General features: G+C 37.7%; 1 protein-coding gene across 2 annotated transcripts in view; it reads left to right on the forward strand.

The window, feature by feature from the left end:
* tmem132e (transmembrane protein 132E) overlaps positions 1-21,416 on the forward strand; it is a 627,726-nt gene that overhangs the window by 526,836 nt on the left and 79,474 nt on the right. For both annotated transcript variants that reach the window (XM_051937379.1, XM_022189115.2), the window contains exon 4: positions 13,995-14,187. In XM_051937379.1, the coding sequence (XP_051793339.1) occupies positions 13,995-14,187 (193 nt within the window). The remainder of the gene's footprint in view (positions 1-13,994; positions 14,188-21,416) is intronic.

Consider the following 21,416-nt stretch of genomic DNA (forward strand, 5'->3'; position numbering starts at 1 on the left):
TAGCAAAAAGTCTTTCTATTGTTTTTCCCTGTTGTTTTATGGATTATCATTTCTTTCCTCTGTCCTTATGGATGCTTCTGTCAATGAAAAGAAGCATTTTTCTTGTTGTTGTTGTTGTGGAATTCGGGTGAACTGACCCTTTAAACAGGTGCACACACATTAGCGCAATGAACATCCATCACGTTTCATTCATGGGTTTTAACGGCGCCGCAGCTCGGCCCGCCTCTGTGGGGAAAGCAACTAAAAATTAGCAGCCATAAATCACGACGCATGATGCGTTCAATTCATTAGACGCCGACGCTCCGGGAGTTTGGCCGCAGATTTTAGCAACTGCTGCTCCACATATCTGGCATCCCCACGGAAGGAAAACAAACCTGGGAAAGAAGTCCTGCGTCTCCTCACTTGTTTACTTCTCGGCGCCTCGGTGGCAGCGTTTCTTGCTATATTTAGTGACCCATGTCATGTAATCTTTGCCACCCTGTCACCGTGTGGGAAATGTCCAGTAGGGGGTCAAGCGTGGATAGAGAAACAGAGTGTCGCGCCACATTTAGTCAAAAACCTGCTCGATTCTGTGACCACCTGAAGCAAAAAACCCCTAACAATGGGCGTCTGAAGTGGTAAAGAGCGGAGAATTGCTGTTTTTGATGCCTCATCCTCATCAAATTGACTGAACGTGAGCATGAAATCTTTCTATACGAGAAAGAAAAAGAGAAAGCGGCTCTTGAGAATCTCATGTGGGAAATTATCGCTGCGAAATGAGTTTGCTGCGTGACGTCGTCATTCATCAAAACGCCTCAGACTTTGTGTTGGTCTTGTTTGATTTTGCTCCGCTTTGTTTGAGGAAAGGTGGCAGATTTTCTCGTTGAGCTTCACGCTGAGTGGAAAATTTCCTCGCACATTCTTTATGGATTTGTTTTTGGGTTTGGTTTTTTTGCAGGAGGCTCAGATTCACACTTTACAGTAATGAGCCCCAAAAATACATGAAGTCTCAAGACGATTCCTCCCCTAATCACCCAATTAAAAGCAGTAATAAGGAGAATTCTAATATGTTTTCTAACGTCAATAGTTCTCACTCGTGTCTCGTCTACTACTCAGTATTTAAAGCCTCCTCCATCCTCGTACACTTAAAATCCATCCCTCTCCCTCTATAAAACACACAAACACCAGCATCATTTTGCATCTCATTGGAGAACACATCTGAGCACGAGTTCTGTCTGAACATCTGCTTTTGTTTACTCAGATTTACCTGAGACTGAGGAAATGAGGTGACTCACTGCTGATCTCTTTATCACTCCGCTCCTCTTTAGTATTCCCGACGTGCCTCCGATTTCCCTCTTCATCAGATCACACTTTGGAGTCGTCGCTGGAATTATTCATCATATTTTTTCTTCCTGCCACCTTCCATCCGGAGCCGTCCCGTCCTAGCAGCAGCTCGTTGATAATGCTACGTGAACCAGTGCGTTATTGATTGCGGTCAGTGGGTTTTGGATAAATAGTGTTAATGGGAAACACTCGGCGTCGGGACAACAAGAGCAAAAACTTGAAGCAGAGTCTGGATTCTACAACAACAGGCCATCTCATTACAGGAAACATGGAGGAAAGTTAAAAATACTTGAGCTGGTATAGACAGACAGTAGATATACACCAATCAGGCATATCATTCTGACCACTGACAGGAAGTGAATAACATTGATTTTCTTCATCGTGGCTCCTGATAGTGGGTTGGATATATTAGGCAGCAAGGGAACATTTTGTCCTCAAAGTTGATGTTAGAAGCAGGAAAAACGGCGTAAAGATTTGAAGGAATTTGACAAGAGGACTGGGTCAGAGCATCTCCAGAACTGCAGCTCTTATGGGGTGTTCCTGGTCTGAAGTGGTCAGGATCTATCAAAAGTGGTTCAAGGAAGGAACAGTGGTGAACCGGCAACAGGGTCATGGATGGCTAAGGATCACTGATGCACATGGGGAGTGAAATCTGTCCCAAATGACCACAACTTGCATGCCTAGAAAATTGCCCACAATGACCCAAAATTAGTCCAAAACATGCAAATAGAAGAAAGAAGGTGCAAAAATAGCATGTCCTTGTGTGCACTGTTCTGCTTCTAGGTGCACACATCATTGTAAATACACAAAGCTACTCAAAATGTGTCCACAGTGACATAAATCTTGTCAATAATTACCTAAAAATATTCTAAAATTACTAGAACCTTTTCAAAGTCGTACAATTTATCTGAAACTAGGTGAAATCTGTCCAAAAAGTCTAAAATGACTAAACTGTGTCCAAAATCAAGTCAAATTGTGTCCTCAAGGACTACAGTGTTTTCAATATGACTCAAAATTAGTCTAAAGTGACATAAATCTCAGCAAAAATATTTTTTCTAAATGTACCAAATGACTAAAACTGATCCAAAATTCCTAAAATGTCCCAAAAATTAGGTGAAATCTGTCCAAGATGACAGACGTTTATCCAAAATTATTCAAAAATGACATGAAACATGTCCCAAAAAAATTGTCCGTAATGACTGGAAATTCACACGGATGGCAAGATGCGTGGGTTTCCTGAGGAATACATGGAACCAGGATGCATTATGGGAAGAAGGCAAGCAGGCAGAGGCAGTGTGATGCTTTGGGCAATGTTCTGCTGGGAAACCTTGGGTCCTGCTGTCCATGTGGATGTTATTTTGACTTGTACCACCTCCCTAAGCATTGTTGCAGACCATGAAAACACTTTCATGGAAACGGTATTCCCTGATGGCTGTGGCCTCTTTCAGCAGGACAATATTCTGTGCCACAAAACAACAATGGTTCAGGAGTGGTAAATGGTCTGTATTTATATAGCGCTTTACTATACCTGCAAGGTACCCAAAGTGCTTTACATTATACATCACATTCACCCATTCACACACACACTGATGGCGGAAGCTGCCATGCAAGGCGCTAACCACGACCCATCAGGAGCAATTAGGAGTTAGGTGTTTTGCTCAGGGACACCTCGATATGAGCATGACTGGCCGAGGATTGAACCAGCAACCCTTCGGTTACCCTTCACCATGCCGCCTAACCCCGCTGCCTAATGGTTTGAGGAGCACAACAACCAGTTTGAAGTGTTGACTTGGCCTCGAAGTTGCCCAGATCTCAATCCAATCCAACATCTGTGGGATGTGCTGGACAAACAAGTCCGATGCATGGAGGTCCCACCTCGCAACTTCCAGGACTTAAAGGATCTGCTGCGAACATCTTGGTTCCAGATTCCACAGAACACCTTCAGGGTGCTAATGGAGTCCATGTCTTGATGAGTCAGGAAAAGGGTCACCAACACAATATTAGTCAGGTGGTCATAAAGTTATGCCTGATCGGTTTACCTCCAGTGTAATGTTAGAAAGCCTGATGGAGTTGACCTTTTCTATGCCTCAATCTAACCAAACTTGTCTATTGGGGAGAAACTTGGGAGACAATGAGCTGGTTTGATGTTCATAGGTTCAACTGATAAGAGAGATAATTTAAAACTGTGAAAGTTCTTTGACTAACAGGCTCATAACAACAATTAACAAACAAATCATTTCCATGAAGACTCTGAATCTTCAAACCCAACGGTAGGTTCAAAAAGCATCTTACAATTAAAATAAATCACCAAAGTTACAATATTTGTTAGAGCAAGAAACTTTAAAAACAGAAACAACAACTGGATTTTCAACTTTCCAGCCGTTCTTGAGCTGGTCGTGTAATGCAGAGTCCAAGTATGAAAGTAAACAACATCTGAGCTTAAAGTCATGACATTTATTCAAAATACCTTTAATCTGCAAGTCACAAAAATAATTATTGGCTTGTATGATATTCTGTTAAAAAAAAGTTTTAAAAGTTGTGTTTATAGACAAAACAATGAAGACATTAATGACCCAGCTGCGACCAACAGGTACATGACAAAAATTCAGGCAGTATTTAGCTAAACTAGGTTGAACTGCAGGCTGTGTTTACACAGAACAGATAGGAGACAAGTAAGGAAAAAGTAATAAAATATCCACAGTATATAGATTCAACATGTTTTTCTCAGTATTTGCAACAACTCCGGACATTTGGAGAAAAAAATTTGTGCATCTTATTTCCAGTTTTTGTTTGTTTCTTTGTAAAATAAATAATCAAAGATATCCAACTTTAGTGTTTTTCTTTTGTTTCTTTGTTTATTGCATTATGCATTTATTACACTGGTAAAAAAAGACATTTATGAATTCTCTCTGTGTCTAGTCATGGTTTCCAGAAACTGTGGAAACAGGAGCTAAAAAAATAATCATTTAATAGGCTGGTTAAAATTTTCTGCGCTCTGAATAATTCAGTGTTAAACAAGGGATGAAACAAGGAAAAGACACACACACCCACACACACACTCACACACACACACACACTCACACACACACTGTGAAGTGAAGTAAATATTGACTCCTAACAGGACTCAGAAGTTTTCAAAGCTGCTCCATCATCACTGATGTTTGCCCATTTTGAAGCTGCAAGGGAAGGAAAATGTGTTTTTAGTACGATAGATGTTCTCTTGGGGTTGTTTACATAAATTGTTTCCACACTCAAGTGAAAATCTTTCATTAAGTATAATATGCGTCTTCCTTTGCAGGTCTGTTTTGTGTGCCAAAAAAAAAGGAAAAAGCGTCTGCAGTGTGGGGAATAGCAGAGCAGAGAGCGACTCAGTTCTGGCAGTTTTTCAGCTGTTTGACTGAAGTTTCTCAATATGTTCTGGGATTTTGCTGCATAGAACCTTTGTGGTGTTACCCTAATGTGGTTTTAGCCAGTGACAAAGCAAAACCACTGTCCTTTGAATGAGGAGAATTTTGACCAGATTTGTTAATTTGGGTTTAATTTATTCAAGCATGAGACACAGTTTTGTTTATCAAATGATGTGAAATAACAGGAAAAGGCATCAATTTCTGTCAAATAGGGCACCACAGACTCATTATCTTTATTGTACAGCCCATTATTAGCCATCAAAAACCCTGAATTGTTTCCTGATGTATTTGCATACTTAAGTTTGTTTTTTTTTTGTTTTTTTTTTGTTTGTTTGTTTTGTAAAGAATTTGTTAGAAGAGAAGTTTCCAGAAACCATTACAGTGTATAAATCTGACTGAAATCATTAATTATACATGCAGTGGATTGCACAACAAGATAAAGCATGTGCATTTGTGACTTTTAACCCTCTAAACCCCAAGAAATTCTCTGTTTTTTTGCTCCCGTCACATTTTTACAACTCAACCATCTTTTGTGCAGTTTAACATTAAGGTATAACTGCATTAAAAAAAGAATATTTAAAAGTTGAATTTCTTTGATTACTTAATTTACAAATAAATGTAAAAGTCTGGAATCAACATGTACAACATTTTCCAAATGCCCAAATGTGTTACTAATACTGACAACGATAAAAGGGACTAAATACAATAGATATTTTACTACTTAAATCTTCAGTTAGTCTCCATACTTTTCTCCTATCGGGTCTGTGTACACACTGCCTGCAGTTCAACCCAGTTCAGCTAAAGAAATCCCTGAATTTTAATAACAAAACTGTTGGTCATATCTAAGTCAATAATGGCTTCACAGTTGTGCCAACAGGTGCAGAACTTTTAGTCTTTTACAAAATCTAGTAAGAGCAAACAGGTTTTTTGGCAATCTTCTAAATTAAGACATTAAGAATTAAGTAATTTTGATGATGTATTCTAAGTTATATGAAATTAAATATGAAGTTTAGATTTGGATAATTACCCTAGTTTAACAGCAAATCACAGATGAAAAGTAGTAAAGTTAGAAAAGCAATGATTTTTTCCTGTTTGTAGCTCTGATGAATGGTGCAATTTGGATCTTTTTTTCCAAATAAAAGTCATATTTATGGAAAGCAACCCTGGTGGAAAGAAGCCACTTGGTTTCAGCTTGTGTAAATGTGAAATTAAAGTGCCTAAATTCACCCTTTTTAAAGTCATTTTTGGTCGAACACTTGTCAGAGCAGTAAATGAGTGGAGGCTAGAGGCTTCTCTGTGTCGAGAGGCAGACATTCAGCAAATTACAAAGTATTAAGTTAAATTTAGATAATTATCCCAATTTAACAGGACATCACAGATAAGAAGTTCAAGGACTTCTGAAGTTAGAACGGCTAAATTCACTCTTATTTACGTAATTTTTGACCTAACCCTTGTTAGGGTTATTCGGGGACTGCTGTAAAGTTGGAAATCCAATGATTTTTTTTTCTGTTTTTGCAGTTTGTAGCTCTGATAAATGGTGTAATTTGGGCATTTTTCAAAACTAAAAGTCATATTTATGGAAAGCAACCCTTGTGGAAAGAAGCCACTTGGTTTCAACTTGCAAAAATGTGAATTAGAACAATTAAACTCACTCTTTTTAAATTAATTTCTGGTCAAACACTTGTCAGAACAGTAAATGAGTGAAAACTAGAGGCTTCTCTGTGTCGAGAGGCAGATGTTCAGCAAATTGCAAAATATTAAGCATGAAGTTTAGATTTAGATATTTATCCCAATTTAACAGCACGTCACAGATGAGTAGTTCAAAGACTGCTGAAATTAGAATGGCTAAATTCACTCTTTTTAGAGTAATTCTAGGTCTAACCCTTGTCAGAATTGTTCAGGGACTGCTGTAAAGTTGGAAATCCATTGATTTTTTTCTGTTGTTGCAGTTTGTAGCTCTGATAAATGGTATAATTTGGTGATATTTTAAAATAAATAATATGCGTTTTAAACTTGCTGAGAGGTTTTGGGATTCAACAGATTTGGGAAGCACATTTTCAAGTATTTATCCCAAGCTAATCTACCCATACAGATCACAGTGAATACCCCAAACTGTTGAGCTGTTCCTTTAAATTGAGCAAAGCCCTACCTGTTGTTTGAAACGCCTTAACCATCATTGACATAAGTGCTCTACCACTGTAGACTTAAACATGCGCTGTTTGTTCACCATTTTTCTTCTTCTGCTGTTGTAACCCTGCCTGGCGGTGCTTTGATCCAATGAACTTTCCCTGTTAATCAGTTCAAACAGACCTCTGATCAAAGAATAAAATCCCCCTGAGCTCTGAAAAAGCCCCGAGCTACAGCTTTTAAAATATATGCTTTGTGCTATACACACAGTACATCATTAACTTCATGGAAACAAGGCCGGACTTTCTCCAGGCGTGTTTGCTTCCTTCCCTCTTCCCTTTGGTGTGAAATCACGCAGTTAAGTTTTCGCCGCCCACTACTTAAAAAAAAAAATCTTCATGTTGTTTGTCCATCATTAACGCTGTTTTTATACGAGACGGTTTAAAAGATGAAGTGAGTCATCGTGAGTAACAACACGAAGAATTGAAATTGTGTTAATAATGGAAGATAATGAAAACACTGTGAAGAAAAGTTCAAGACATTTTCTTCTCCGTTTCTTTGAATTGTGATTGCAGAGCATTTGTTCTTTTTCTTTATGAAACCTCATGACTGAACTGACATTAATTAGCTAAAACATACGGGATCATCCTATACTGCTGTGATACCAGATGTTCGAAAAAAAAGGCACACTGCAGCATATAACGCTCTCACGAAAGGGAAAATCTCTCGTTCTGTTTTTGTAATACAGATGAATAATGATGCGTTCAGTGACTGGATTTGAATTTAAAGGGAAACATAAAGGGAACAATGAACATATGGACAAAGTGAGGAAAGAAATCTGAAGCAGCTAGCAGAACGTTCTGAAAAATTATGTCAAAATGTAAAAAATGTAATTATATTGCTATATGATATATTGGCATTTTGTTTGCATGTGCAATAGTCACATTACAGTAATTGTAATACATAGTGAAACATATTCACTCAAACACGTCATGTAACAGCCTTTTTTGCAGCTTGATACAGGAGGGGGAAAAAAACTCACACGGTTCTCATTTTCCAGGACTAATTTACAAGAGAATTATATCTGCCAGAAGACAATTTACTCTGATTTAAGGGCTCTTAGCTTCACTGAGACATGCAGGCTGCACATGTGCACAGCAAAATAAGCAAGAGGCTGGAAAAAAATAAAACACAGAAAATGAGGATTTGGTTGCAGATTTGAAATGAATGGACACGATCGACTGCAGTGTTGATGTTTAAAATGTTTAAAAGTTATAGTTGTAGAAAGCAAAGCATGTAGAGGGAGGCTACTTGGTTTCAACTTGTGTATATGTGAAATTAAAACACCCAAATTCACTCATTTTAGTCGAGCATGTGTCAGAGTTGCAGTACTACAGTAAATAAGTGGAGACTAGAAGCTTCTCTGTGCACAGACGGCTAGCTAGCTTCTACTGTAGCCTGTATGGGAGGCATTCAGGGTCACTTTGGCAAAGTTTTAAGTTTAGAATATCCCAATGGAACAGCACGTCGCAGATGAGTAGTTCAAGGACTGCCGTAAAGTTGGAAACCAATGATTTTCTTCTGTTTTTAAAAGTTTGTAGCTCTGATAAATGGTGCAATTTTGACAATTTTTATAAAATTATACTTCTGGAAAGAAAATGATGTAGAAATAAGCAACTTAGTTTCAATGTTTGTAAATGTGAAATTAAAACGCCCAAATGCATTCTTTTAAAGTAATTTTTGGTGTAACACTCAGGAACTGAGTGAAGACAAGAAGCTTCTCTGTGCACAGACGGCTAGCTAGCTTCTACCATAGCCTGTATAAGAGGTGTTTAGGAAACAGTGGTGAATTATAGTGCCTGCTTATATGCGGATGTTCACCAAGTGAGGCATTCTGGGTGCAGTTTTGTTTATTTTTTTGCCTCTATGAGCTGCATTTCATTCACTAATGTATTTTTGTAAATTTGCAGAAATATAGCATGACATGCAGGCTGTATATTATATTGAATCATAGAGGTGCGTTTTAAATAGTTTGTCTCTAAAACAATGAATACATTTGATAAATAGACTAGCATGCTGCTAGGTTGCTGTCTGGAAATGGTTAAGGCTACCAAAAATGACTAAAAATGGGTGTGTGTTTGTGCAAAACTCAAACAAAACCAATTATTTCTGTTGCCTTTGCCAGAGCTACGCCAGATGAAAACAGGGTTCACACTAGGAAGGCCTTTCTGAGCAGAATAATTTAAGTTATCTGGTGAATTTTCCTGTATTTTTGTCATATATAGGATATCGCAGCAAAAAACTAAAGACCTAAAGTCAGTTTTTCCTAATATCGTAAGTAAATCAAAGTGTTACTTTTTCACCTTTTTTAAAATGTATTTTTAAAATTTTGATGCTGATGTTTTCCACAACAAAATCACCCTAACTAATCTAAAATTATGAATTATGTTCATTTCCAACAGATAATTGCAGTAATCTACAAAATGTCCTTGTATTTTTTCTGATATTGCAGCAGAACTAAATGTCCAATGTCAATTTTTTTCCAATATATTATCTCAGTAAACTAAACTGTAGCTCCCCGAATCAAAAGTGAAGTAAAAATGCATTTTTTCAGCTATTTAAATGTATTTTAATCTTTGTTGCAGACACACTCCCCTACAAAACCACTATAGTCAATCTAAAATGATTAATTCTTTTCTTTTTAGACACATAAATATTCAGTAATCTGGTGAGTTCTCCTGTATTTTTTCACATATCGCAGCCAAACTTTCCCCACTATCTTATCTAACCTGACCTGTAACTGTAGCTCTCTGAATCAAATGTGAGGTGAAAATGTTTTAAGTTGTCGTTCTAAATTTTGCTCTCCGCTCTGATACAAAGTAAAACATGCCCTCCAACCCAGATCGCTACATAGTGAACATCACTTCCTTCCCTCCAGCGTCGTATTGAGCGGCTGTACCGGCATCACTCCGGTGGGCCATATTGATGACAGTTTTAGTGTGTCGCAGACAGATGGGGGTGTTTGTTTTCTGTGAGTGATGTCGAGACAAATAGGCCGAGATCTCATCACGGTGTTCCTGAGAGGAACCTTTTGTGGGCGGAGGACGGCGCAGATAGTTTGATCCGGCTTTCATTAAAAGCCTCTCAGACTGAACGGCGGGATGGGTCTCTGCTCTGGTGAAGGACAGACGGTGAGGAGCAATTCCACCATCCGCTAAAGGTGAAGTTCTCCTGGGCGGTGGGGAGATTCTCGTCACGGGTGGAGAGAGAATTAATTTGCCTCTTCGCCACCAGTGAAACGATATGGCTTGTTGAAGCCGAGGATTACAGGCCCAACAAGCTGGATTTTCATAACAGGAAGATTGCTATCGCTGCTGCATCGTTGGAGTGTTTGTGATCTGAGATCCCAGCAGAAGTCTCCTCACTTTGCTCAGATGTGTCATGAGAATAATCAGGTTACCTACCAAAAGCTATTGATCGGTTGGAGGAAAATCTGCAGCTCCTGCAATTACAGTTATTCGAAATTGAGAGGCAGAAGAAAATTTGCAGTCTCCTCACACAAGCTCTCAGGCCTGAAGACAGAAGAAGAAGAAGAAGAAGGCTAGCCGATAAGATTAGGCAGCAGTGATTGTTTATTGACGAGACCTGCATGACGTTTTCATTCAAAGACGATTCATGGTGGATAAGTTCATCATAATAGCCGTTAGAAAACTGTCATTTCTCAACAGTTTTGACATCATTATATGCCCCTGTGAAAAAGTAATAGCCCCCCTAAACATAACTGATTGATAAATGTTTGTTCCAGCTTGTCGTCAGTCTTTTACATCACCATGGAGGAATTTTGGTCCACTCTTCTCTGCATAATAGTTTTATTTCAATCATATTAGATGTTTTTGTGATATTAGATGTCTTTTAAGGTCTTGTCAGAGCAACATCTCAGTTGGATTCAGCCACTCCAGAACCTTCATTTAGCTCTTTTTGAGCCACTCAGAGGTGGACTTTCTTACCACCACGTTTCACTGCTGGTATCATGTTCTTCTAGTGGAATGCAGTATTAGCTTTACACCAGATGGAACAGACCTATGTCTTCCAAAAAGTTCCTCCTTTGACTCATCAGTCCACAGGATGTTTTCCCAAAAGTCTTGGAGCTCATCCAGATATTTTTTTGTAAATGCCAGAAGAACCTTTATGTTCTTTCTGGTCAGTAGTGGTTTGATCCTTCCAACTCTCCCATGGATCCATTTCCTCCCAGAGTCTTCCTTATTTTTGAATTGTGTAGACAAACCTTAACTGACACCAGAGAGGTCTGCAGAGCTTTAGATGTTCCTCTGGGTTCTTTTGTGACTCCTGGACTAGATATTGATGTTCTTGGAGAAGTGTTGGTCGTTGGTCCACTCCTGGTAAGCTTCACCACTGTTCCATGTTTCTCCATTTGTGGATAATGTCTCACTGTGGTTCTCTGGAGTGCCATAGTCTCGGCAATGGCTTTGGAACCCTTCAGACTGATGAATGTCAATAACTTTGTTTCTCATCTGTTCTTGAATCTCCTTGAATTTGTTCATTTAGTAGATTGGTAGCAAGGGGGGACCATTACTTTTTCACATAGGACCAGATGGGCGAGACAGCATTTCACCTTCAAAAACAATACGATCATCATCTAAAAACTGCATTTTGAGTTTTCTTGGGTTATCTTTGTTTCACATTAAAATTAATCTGATGCTCTGAAACATTTACGTGTGACAAATATGCAAAAATAGAAGATTTCTGTAGGGGGGCAAATACTTTTTCATGGCACTGTATGAATGGAAGCAGAAAAATTCAATAAAACAAACAATGGAGTTTTTCTTCATAAAGCTTCATTTGTTGACCAACAAAACAAACCAGATCTCCTACACCATGTGTCTGTATATGATTAATTGCAAAGATTGTGGGAAGTTTCATCAGTGTGGTGGTATTAACAACCAGGCTGGGGTCATAAGGTGGAGGTTGGGGTGGATAGTTGGGTCAACAGAGCACAGGACACAAGACTGTTGTCTCTAAAACACTTTAAACATTTCAGTTAGATATTTAATAAATCAGTGCATTCTCTCCACTTTTTTTGCCTTTTAATATTTAACATCTCTTCCTACCTTTAGCAAAGTTCTTTGAGTTTCCTAAAACTATACCTTGAATAAAAATGAGAAAACCTGATAATGCTTCAGTTCGTTCGACCTTGGCGGGATGCACCTACAAGCATCGCAACATTTCCAATAAAGCAAATGAAAGTTGCTTTAAATTTTCACTTATTTTTCAGGATATGCTTTTGAAAGTCTGAAAAATGTTAGAAAATACTTATGGAAAGTGAGACTAGAAACATGCCAGCTTGCTTTAATTGCAAATACATCGAATACAAGGTGTCTTCAGTGTCCGTCTTAATGGATAATTGTCACTGTAGTTTCATTGAATTCAGCAAAATAAATACATGAGAGTATAAAATGATGAAATAATCGACTTTCCCATAACTTTTACCTGCAAAATGCTGGAAAAGCCACTAAATTCACTTTGTTAAATTACTTTTCAGACTATTATTTGAGTGTTTTTGCAGACACAGTAAGAATTTACTCCCTTTTACTCCTTTATTTTACTAAATATTAGCAAAATCATGTTTTTTCTTTTTGTTCATTTATGCCTGTTTAATAAGAATCAACCAATGTGTTTTATTTCACTGATGACTGAAAATGAAGGATAATTGATATTTCGGGAAGATGTAAACAGTATTTCCAGTAAAAATGAAAATATTGCTGTCAAAATTGAGACTATATACTGAAATGCCTTTGTTTGCTAATGTCGGAGTTAAGTTTAGGAACGTTTCAACATTTATTATTGCAGAAAAGACTAGATTTTTAAAAAAAATCTTTTTTTTAAATCTATTGCAGACACAACACAATTTAATGTAATAAGACAGAAGAGAAAATAAATACAAAAAAACATAACTATCAAACAAATCCAAAAACTAAAATAATGTCTGAAAACAAGAAATTTGACGTTTAACTCAGCAGACAGAGAGAAGAAGCATCAGAGCCACAGAAGCACATTTTTAAATGAATTAGATCAGGCATCAGTTATTTTTTTGAAAACTGTGTTATCAATAAAGTCGAAAAATGCAAAATAGCCGATCATTAATCAAGCTCTACTGTTTAATATACTCATCTGCAAGGCTTTAAAGTGAGAAGACTGAGAAACTTTTCTTCTCAACTTTGCAAAACTCCGATGAGAACAGGTTATCTCAGTTCATGGATGCATCATTAGAACATTTAGCTCGGAGTTTTTGTGACTAGACAAAAGTATTACGACACCAATATGTTATATTAAACTGCAGCATCATCATTCAGCAGAGTCTTCACCTTGAATTTATTTGCTCAAAACACTGAAAACTACTTATCATAACGGCCAGGCGTTGAAATGACATTACCCAGCGCTGCTAATAGAACTTCGTCTCTTAATAGCTTTTCTGTCGACATCAAACCCGAGTTTCCTTAATGTGGTTTTCTTTGCCGTTTTGAAAAATGTACGTGAGTAAAGGGGTGATTTTCCTGAATTGAGGAAGCTGCTGGTTGTAAAAGTGCGGTGTGACCTTTAAGATCGTACAGCAGTGGATCTGTCAGGAGATCTGAGACATAAGAATCAGACTGAGGAGGCCGTTCATGCTGCTGATGACTGAATGAAACGTTATGATAGAAACCGACTCCAGCAGCAACCCAGATCCTAGTTCTTATTCTGAGATCTCATCCGAGCAGCTTTGTGAATACTGATTCATTTCTCCGAGAGAAATCTCCAAACTGTGAAGAATGAAGCTGTGAGATTATTTCCTGATCAACTCAGCTCCTGTAGTCCTGTTAATTTAAAAAGAAACCTGCTTTAAATGTCGGATTTAAAGCTTTTCTGGCTGCATTGTTTCACACATTGAAGACATAATGAATACATTATTTCTTTCTTCAGCCAACTTTGGGGATAAAACTTTAAAAACATACGTAGAACAGTGTGCCGGCAGCATGTAAAGTGGCACATTTAATAATTAAAGGCTGTCCGGTCGACCGTTTCGTTACCGGAGAACGAATCTTGAATCTCTCTGCGGGTGTTTTTGTCTCTTTGTGGCAGGGACGTGTTGGGAAACGTGGAGGTGATGCAGCTGGATTTCGAGATGGAGAACTTCACCAGCCTGTCGGTGACCAGACGGATCAACTGGAACATTGACTACAAGGGCCAGAACCCGCCGCCGGACTCGGAGAAGGTGGTGACGGAGCTGACGGTGGTGCAGAGAGACATTCAGGCCATCATCCCTCTGGCCATGGTGAGTGATTGTTGCTAAATTTACATGAATCTAAATGATTCATGCGACCATAAGGAACACGATTCAGATGCCTTCACATGTATCTTTAAATAAGGCGACACTTTTTACATTATCCAGCTACGATCTGCAGTTCATGTATTTATTGAATGAATTAACAGAAAATTATGCATTTAATTTGCATGTCATTTTTATGCCTGAAGTCTTCTAGATCTATATTTTTCTGTAAAATAATGAATTGAAATACACTTTTTTTTCTGGCTTTTAACCACAAAATGCAAGAAAAGCTAGTAAATGAACTTTGTTCAATTTCTTTTTCAGACTATTATTTGAGCGTTTACTCATTTTAAAGCACATATTCTGCAACACAGTGAGTTATTTTATTGAGTTTAACAAAATCACGTTGCTCCTTTTACTCCTTTATAAGAATAAACCAACATGTTTTATTTTACAGATGATTAGAAATCAAGAATAACTGATATTTGGGACTGAAATCAACAGTATTTTCAGCAAAAATGAAAATATTGGGGTCAAAATTAAGAACAAGACCACTGAAGTATCTAAATAAGGGAAGATCTTTGTCGCATTTTTTCCTACTTGTAGCAAAGTTCCTTGAGTTTCCCAAAACTATACCTTGAATAAAAATGAGAAAACTTGTTAATGTTTCAGTTTGTTTGACCTTGATGAGGCGCACTGACGAGCAACATTTCCATTGAAACAAAACATTGCTGTCAAAACTGAGAATATGAACAGAAATGCCTTTTTTTTTTTTTTGCTAATGTTTGAGTTCAGTGCTTTTAGAAGTTGCTTTAATTTTCACTTATTTTTCAGATATAGTGTAGAAAGCCTGAGAAATGTTACAAAATACTTGAGGTAAGTGAGACTAAAAACAGGCCAGCTTGCTTTCACTGCTGATCAGTAGAATACAAGGTGGTTTCAGGGTCCTTCATAACGGATACTTTTCACTGTAGTTTGATTTAACTAAACAAAAATAAATACATGAGAGTATAAAATGCTAAAATTGTCTAAACTCAAGGTCTCTTTGCTGGATTTTCTGATCATTTTTAACCACAAAATGTAGAAAAAGCTCGTAAATGAACTGTGTTAGACTACTTTTTCAGACTGGTGTTTGTGCAGACAAAATAAGAGCAAAGAATTTACTCCTTTTAAACATGAATTCTGCCAAACAGTGGGCTGTTATTTTATTGAATTTTAGCAAAATCATGTTGGTCCTTTTGTTCCTTTACAAGAGCCAACCAATATGTTTCATTTTACTGACGATTACAAATCAAGATTAACTGTATTTCCAGAAAAAATGAAAATATTGGTGTCAAAATTGAGAAATAACACAACTCCTCTAATACAGAGGAGATCTTATTAGCGATATTCATTGTGAAATAATACATTTTACTGTGTGGCTCCCTACTACATCGTCACACACACAAAAAAAATGACATAATTTGGCTTTTGGGGCTTTTTTATTTTTTATTTTTTGTTCCTGTGCCCATTTGAGCCATTTTTTACTCACTGTGGGCTCATTTTCTAATATAATCTCAAGTCCTTCACCACTAAGGAAACAGGACAACCATGATTGGAAGCAGAAAACATATTTTATGCAGAATTTATTTCACCTTGGGGGATCATTTCTCTGAATATTCATATGACAGAAATTGAAAGAAAGACTACACTCAACATTTTTCCAAATACCTGCAGGTGTTATCAACAACACTCAAGAAACTAGTGAATCGACATGCTATAGATAGTTTACCATTTAAATGTATTATTTGCTTCTGTCTGCTCTGTGCAAGCACATCCTACAGTTCAGCTGAAAAGTCCCTGATTCTTTTTCATGTGACTGTAAGCCACAGCTGAGTCCCTTAAGGTGTCAAAGTTACGATGAGTAATGCAGAATTTTTTTCCGTATACAAACTCTGGTTACTACAGACAGTTTATTTTTGGTGAATTTTTAAGCAGTGCTTGTGTTTGCATTTGTGTCGTTTCTCTATGGCCACATATGAGTAGTTCAAAGACCGTTAGAAAGTTGAAAATCCGAAAATTCTCTGTGTTTTTGCAGTTTCTTGGTAAAAAATGGTGCAATTTTTGTATTTTTTTTGGAAAGACGACCTCTATTTCAGTCCTGTTTTGACAAAATATCTGGAATTTAAGGTTGGATTTGGTGAAATTTCCTGCTGAAATTTATACATCACACTTGAGTAGTTCAAAGATTGTAAGAAAGGGGAAAATCTGACTTTCTTTAAGTTATCACAGTTTCTGGCTCTAATAAATGGTGTAATTTTGGTGATTATTTTAAAGACAACATCATTTTTAAATAAAACATGTACAATACAGATATTTTGGGGAAATATCTCGATTTTAGATTTGGTGAAAAAATCAGCCTATTGTCTCTGTTTTCACAGTTTCTGGCTCTGATAAAAAAAAAACACCATGCATTTCAAGCCTGCAGCGTTTTTTTAAGGGTTCAAAGAGTTAAACTGTGAAAGAATCAACTGTATGAAGACCAGAAGTAGAAGCAGGCTGTTTGTGGCTTTACAGTGAATAAGACCAGACATTTCCACAATCATGTCCTGACCCAGAAGTGAGCAGGAATAAATGTATTCAACACCTACACTGTCTGCAGTCTGACTGTTACCAGTCAACCAGTCCCAGTGTCTGTTTCTCTTTGAATCTGAGATCTTGTGAAAGGTGGCGATTAGTGGAGCCAGTAAACAGATTCTAGAGACAGCAAGAGGTGCAGGGAGTCCAACTTTGCTTTTTCCTTCATGTTGTCTCTCCTGTTGTTTTGATTTTGTCATTTAGGTGAAATCCTGATAGAAAAGCTTTATATTTTTGCAGAAATTTAAGTTTTATCATGCTTGGTTAATAATGTAGAATGGTGGATGCAGGTGGTGTGTGCACGTCTGGCAGCGACTGAACAGTATTTCTGAGTGTTTATTAAATGTTGTAGAAGCAACAGTTGATGGTGATCTATATTAATAGCACACTGATTGGTTGAAGCATCAGGTTTGAAAGCCAGTTTTATTTTTTTGCTAACTTTTTTCCATGCATTCAAGCGCAAAAACTGAACAAATGATAGATTTTGAAGTTTTTGATGGCCTCTGAATGCATCATGATAGGCTTTTGTCTGGAAAATCAACCATTTCTAAGCTTTAAAATGCTAATATTCCATCAAAATAACTTTGTTCTACATGTCTTATTTAAATGAAATAACAAAACTAAACACAATAACAAAACCAGTCTTGTGACTTTTCAGCTGAACTGCAGGCAGTCTTTTCACTGAGCAGACTGGAGATGAGAATAAAAACTCAATTAGACTAACTGCATTTTTTAAAGTAATTAAGTAAGTAAGCAAATGTTTATAGGATGTAGAGTCCTCATTTTTCCATCATTTTCTTTGTTGGTAATGCCTGTGAACACTTCTAAATATGGATTCTAGGTTTATTTTAACTTTTTCTACAAATAAATAATCAAGGAAATTCAGCTTTGTCTTCTGAAACAGCAGAAATTAAACGTTACTGTGCACGGTAAATAAAGTAGAATGCTGGATGCAGGTTTTTTTGAGCAGCAATTAGCTGGTGATGCATATTAATAAAACATTGATTGGTTGAAGCATCAAGTTTGAAAGCCTTTTATAAATGTAAAACCAGAACAAATGGTCGATTTAGAAGTTTCTGATGGCCTTTGAATGCATCATGCTTGGCTTTTGTCGGGAAAATAAACCAGTTCAAAGCTTTAAAATGTTCATATTCTATCAAAAATAACTTTTACGTACCTCATTTTAAAAATTGCTCAAAAAATTAATATCAAAAACGGTGTTGTGGCAACAATTCAGGATAATTTCAGCTGAACTGCAGGCAGTAAAAATAAAAAATAGTCTTTTTTGTGTGTTGGCATTGTCTGTAAACACTTGGAAAAATGTTGATTCTAGGTTTTTTTCAAACGTTTTGTACAAATAAATAATCAAAGAAATTCAACTTTCTCTGTTGAAACAGCAGTAATTAAATGTTATCATGCATGGTAAATAATGTAGAACGCTGGCTGCAGATTTTTCTGAGTGTTTACTAAATCTTGTAGAAGCAATAATAAGCTGGTGATGCCTGTTAATAAAACACTGATTGGTTAAAGCATCATGTTTGAAAGCCTTTTGTTAGTATAAAAACAGAACAAATGGTACATTCTAGAGTTTCCGACGGTTGGTTGGTTTTCGGTTTTGTCGGGAAAATAAACCAGATCTAAGCTTTAAAATGCCAATAGGTTCTCAAAATAACTTTATTCTACATGCCTAATTTAAATAAAATATCAAAAATGAACACAATAGCAAAAACAGTCTTGTGACTTCTCGGCTGAACTGCAGGCAGAGTTTTCACAGAGTAGACTGGAAACGAGCATAGACACTAAATTAAACCAAAAAAAAACCAAACTATTGTATCTAAATAAGTAGTCAAATACTTACAGAATGTAGTGTCTCCAGTTTTCTGTTATTTTTCCAAAAATGCTGATTCTAGGTTTCTTTAAACTTTAATACAAATCAAAGCAATTCAACTTTCTCTTTTGAAACAGCAGTAACTGAATGTTACCGTGCACGGTAAACAAGGTAGAAGGCTGGATTCAGGTGGTGTGTGCACGTCTGGCAGCAGCTGAAAGGTTTTTCTGAGTGTTTATGCTGGGCGAAGGTCGTCGTCGTAGCTCTGAGAGCAGCTAGGTGTTGATCCGGTAGCAGGTTGCTGTTACTGTCAGTCACACAATGCATCAGCAAGAGTGTTTTAAATAATCCATCTCTCCACATACCAACAGTTTGTAAGGCTCGATACTTCTGCCAGAATAATAACTCTTGGTTTGCTGGTATATATTTGCATAATGGCGACTGTTCTGCATCCAAAGCTCCATTAAATATACTCGAGCTGCAGTTATGACTTTGTGTACGGCGCATCTGTTGTAACATAAGGTTCACTTAATGTCTCCGGTCCCCTTGACATTTGGGATTAGCATGCGTCTTGTACCCAGATGTGTTTAGCTGTGCTGCAGAATTAGATTTCTGCCTGTGCGACTTTGCCTTGTAAAACTTGGGTCCTGAAGCGAGGCGGCAGGCGGGCTCTGCTCTGTACGTCTTCCTGAGCAGAAATACTTTATGTTTCTGTAGGAGTTTAATGCCTTTTAGCCGCAGTCTCTCAGCACAGGAGTCATGTTGGACAAAACGGTAAAAGGGGACAGGTATTCTGGTCGTCTTCAATATTTTAGTTGTCAGGGAATTTCAAGGCCATCGCTGGTCTTTCTCCTCAGCGTGAGAGTGAAACAAGCCTGCATTTATTTGGAAATTGAATGAAATCAAAGGATTTGTAACAAACTGCACACAGTCAGGTTTGATCAGTTTAGAGAGTTTCACACTGTGGGGTCTCTGAGTGTCACCGTCATTGTTTACCAGCATGAACGAGAAATACATTTGCAAAGTCCACACACACATCCTAGCATACATGTGCTATTTCGAGTTGAATGTCTTCTTCGTGTTTTTGTTTTGCGTTTATTATTATTGTTGTAGGTTTTAAACCTTGGGGTGGGAGCAATGATTCAAAAGATGTGAGAAGATGAGGATTTTGTAGTTGGGTTTTTGCAGTTGAATTCCATTGCACATCCATCCATCCATTCTCTATACACCGCTTTATCCTCACTAGGGTCACAGGGGGTGCTGGAGTCTATCTCAGCTGACTCGGGTGAAGGCAGGGGACACCCTGGACAGGTCACCAGTCTGTCACAGGGCTACATATACAGACAAACAATCACACTCACATTCACACCTACGGACAATTTAGAGTTATCAATTAACCTCAGCATGTTTTTGGACTGTGGGAGGAAGCCGGAGTGGCCGGAGAAAACCCACGCATGCACAGGGAGAACATGCAAACTCCATGCAGAAAGATCCATTGCACAGTGTACACCAATTTTTTATATTTTTTCCAGTGCATTGTGGTGTAAAAACAGAGTGTGTGTGAGTGTATTATCAGTAGCATCTCATTTTATTCGTGGATCAAATCAATTAATTTGCTCTCTCATTGAATTTCTTCCTGGGTTATGTAACTTTCATCCTCTTTACGTTTTTTTTTTTTTTTTACAAGCAGCACCACAAACAGTCATGAATTAGTGACTCAGGTTGGTCAAATTGGTTATGGGAACCTTGAAAACAATCAATATCTCGCACCAGTGTATCAATAATACATCCCAAGAGAAAGAGCTACGATATATTATCATATCGATGTTTTGTCCCATAAATAATACTCTTCCTGACAGAGAAGAACATTCCTGTAAAAGATTTTTGATGATTTTAAGTAACAGTAAGACCTAATTTGCTCCCAGTTCCTCCACTGAGCATGCAGAGCTTTAATAACGCGGGATTTATGACCAAAGTAGGCTCAAGTTCAGAACTCAAGCATACACCAATCAGACATTACATTATGACCACCTGCCTAATATTGTGTTGGTCCCTCTTATGTGGTCAAAAATGCTCTGAACCATCAGGCCTGGATTAGAACTCTCAAGATGTCCTATGGGGTCTGGATCCAGGATGCTGGCAGTGGATCCTTTGGGTGCTCTGGGTTGTGCAGTGGAGCCTCAGGGAATCAAATTTGTCCCACTGCATCGTGCTGATGCTTGATCAGAATGGGCTCTAGGAAGTTTGGAGATCAAACCAACATCTTGGGTGATTGTCATGTTCCTCAAGATGTTCCTGATTGTTGGATGTTTTTGTCATGTGGTGGGGTGTGTTTTCCTGCGTAACATTTGGGATTTCCATTTGCATGAAGGAATTTACTTATTCTGGGTTTACTTTGATGCCTAAGTCTCATCAACATGGACACCAAAATCCAAGATTTTCCAACAGAACACCACAGAGTACCAATATGATCAGTGTTACCGTCAGTGGTTTTAATGTTGTGGCTCATCTGTGTATAGTACACTATTGGCGTTTCCATTAAAAAAAAAAAAGCATTTAAAGCTACTTTCTGCACATTTCTAGTCCTTTCTTTGGATATACAAGTACTACCTCTTGCTAAACAAATAATGTTCACACCTATACAGTACCTTTAGCAACAGTAATAGTGATATAACCCCCTGCTTTAGAAGAGACAACGGTTTTAACGTGTGACGTAATAAAAACAAAGTGGTTTTAGAGGCTCAGTGGAGGCAGGTCATTCTTGATGCTTAGGACGAGGAGGGTGTTCAGG

The sequence above is a fragment of the Acanthochromis polyacanthus genome, chromosome 17 (assembly GCF_021347895.1).
Source record: "Acanthochromis polyacanthus isolate Apoly-LR-REF ecotype Palm Island chromosome 17, KAUST_Apoly_ChrSc, whole genome shotgun sequence".
Lineage (NCBI taxonomy): Eukaryota > Metazoa > Chordata > Actinopteri > Pomacentridae > Acanthochromis > Acanthochromis polyacanthus.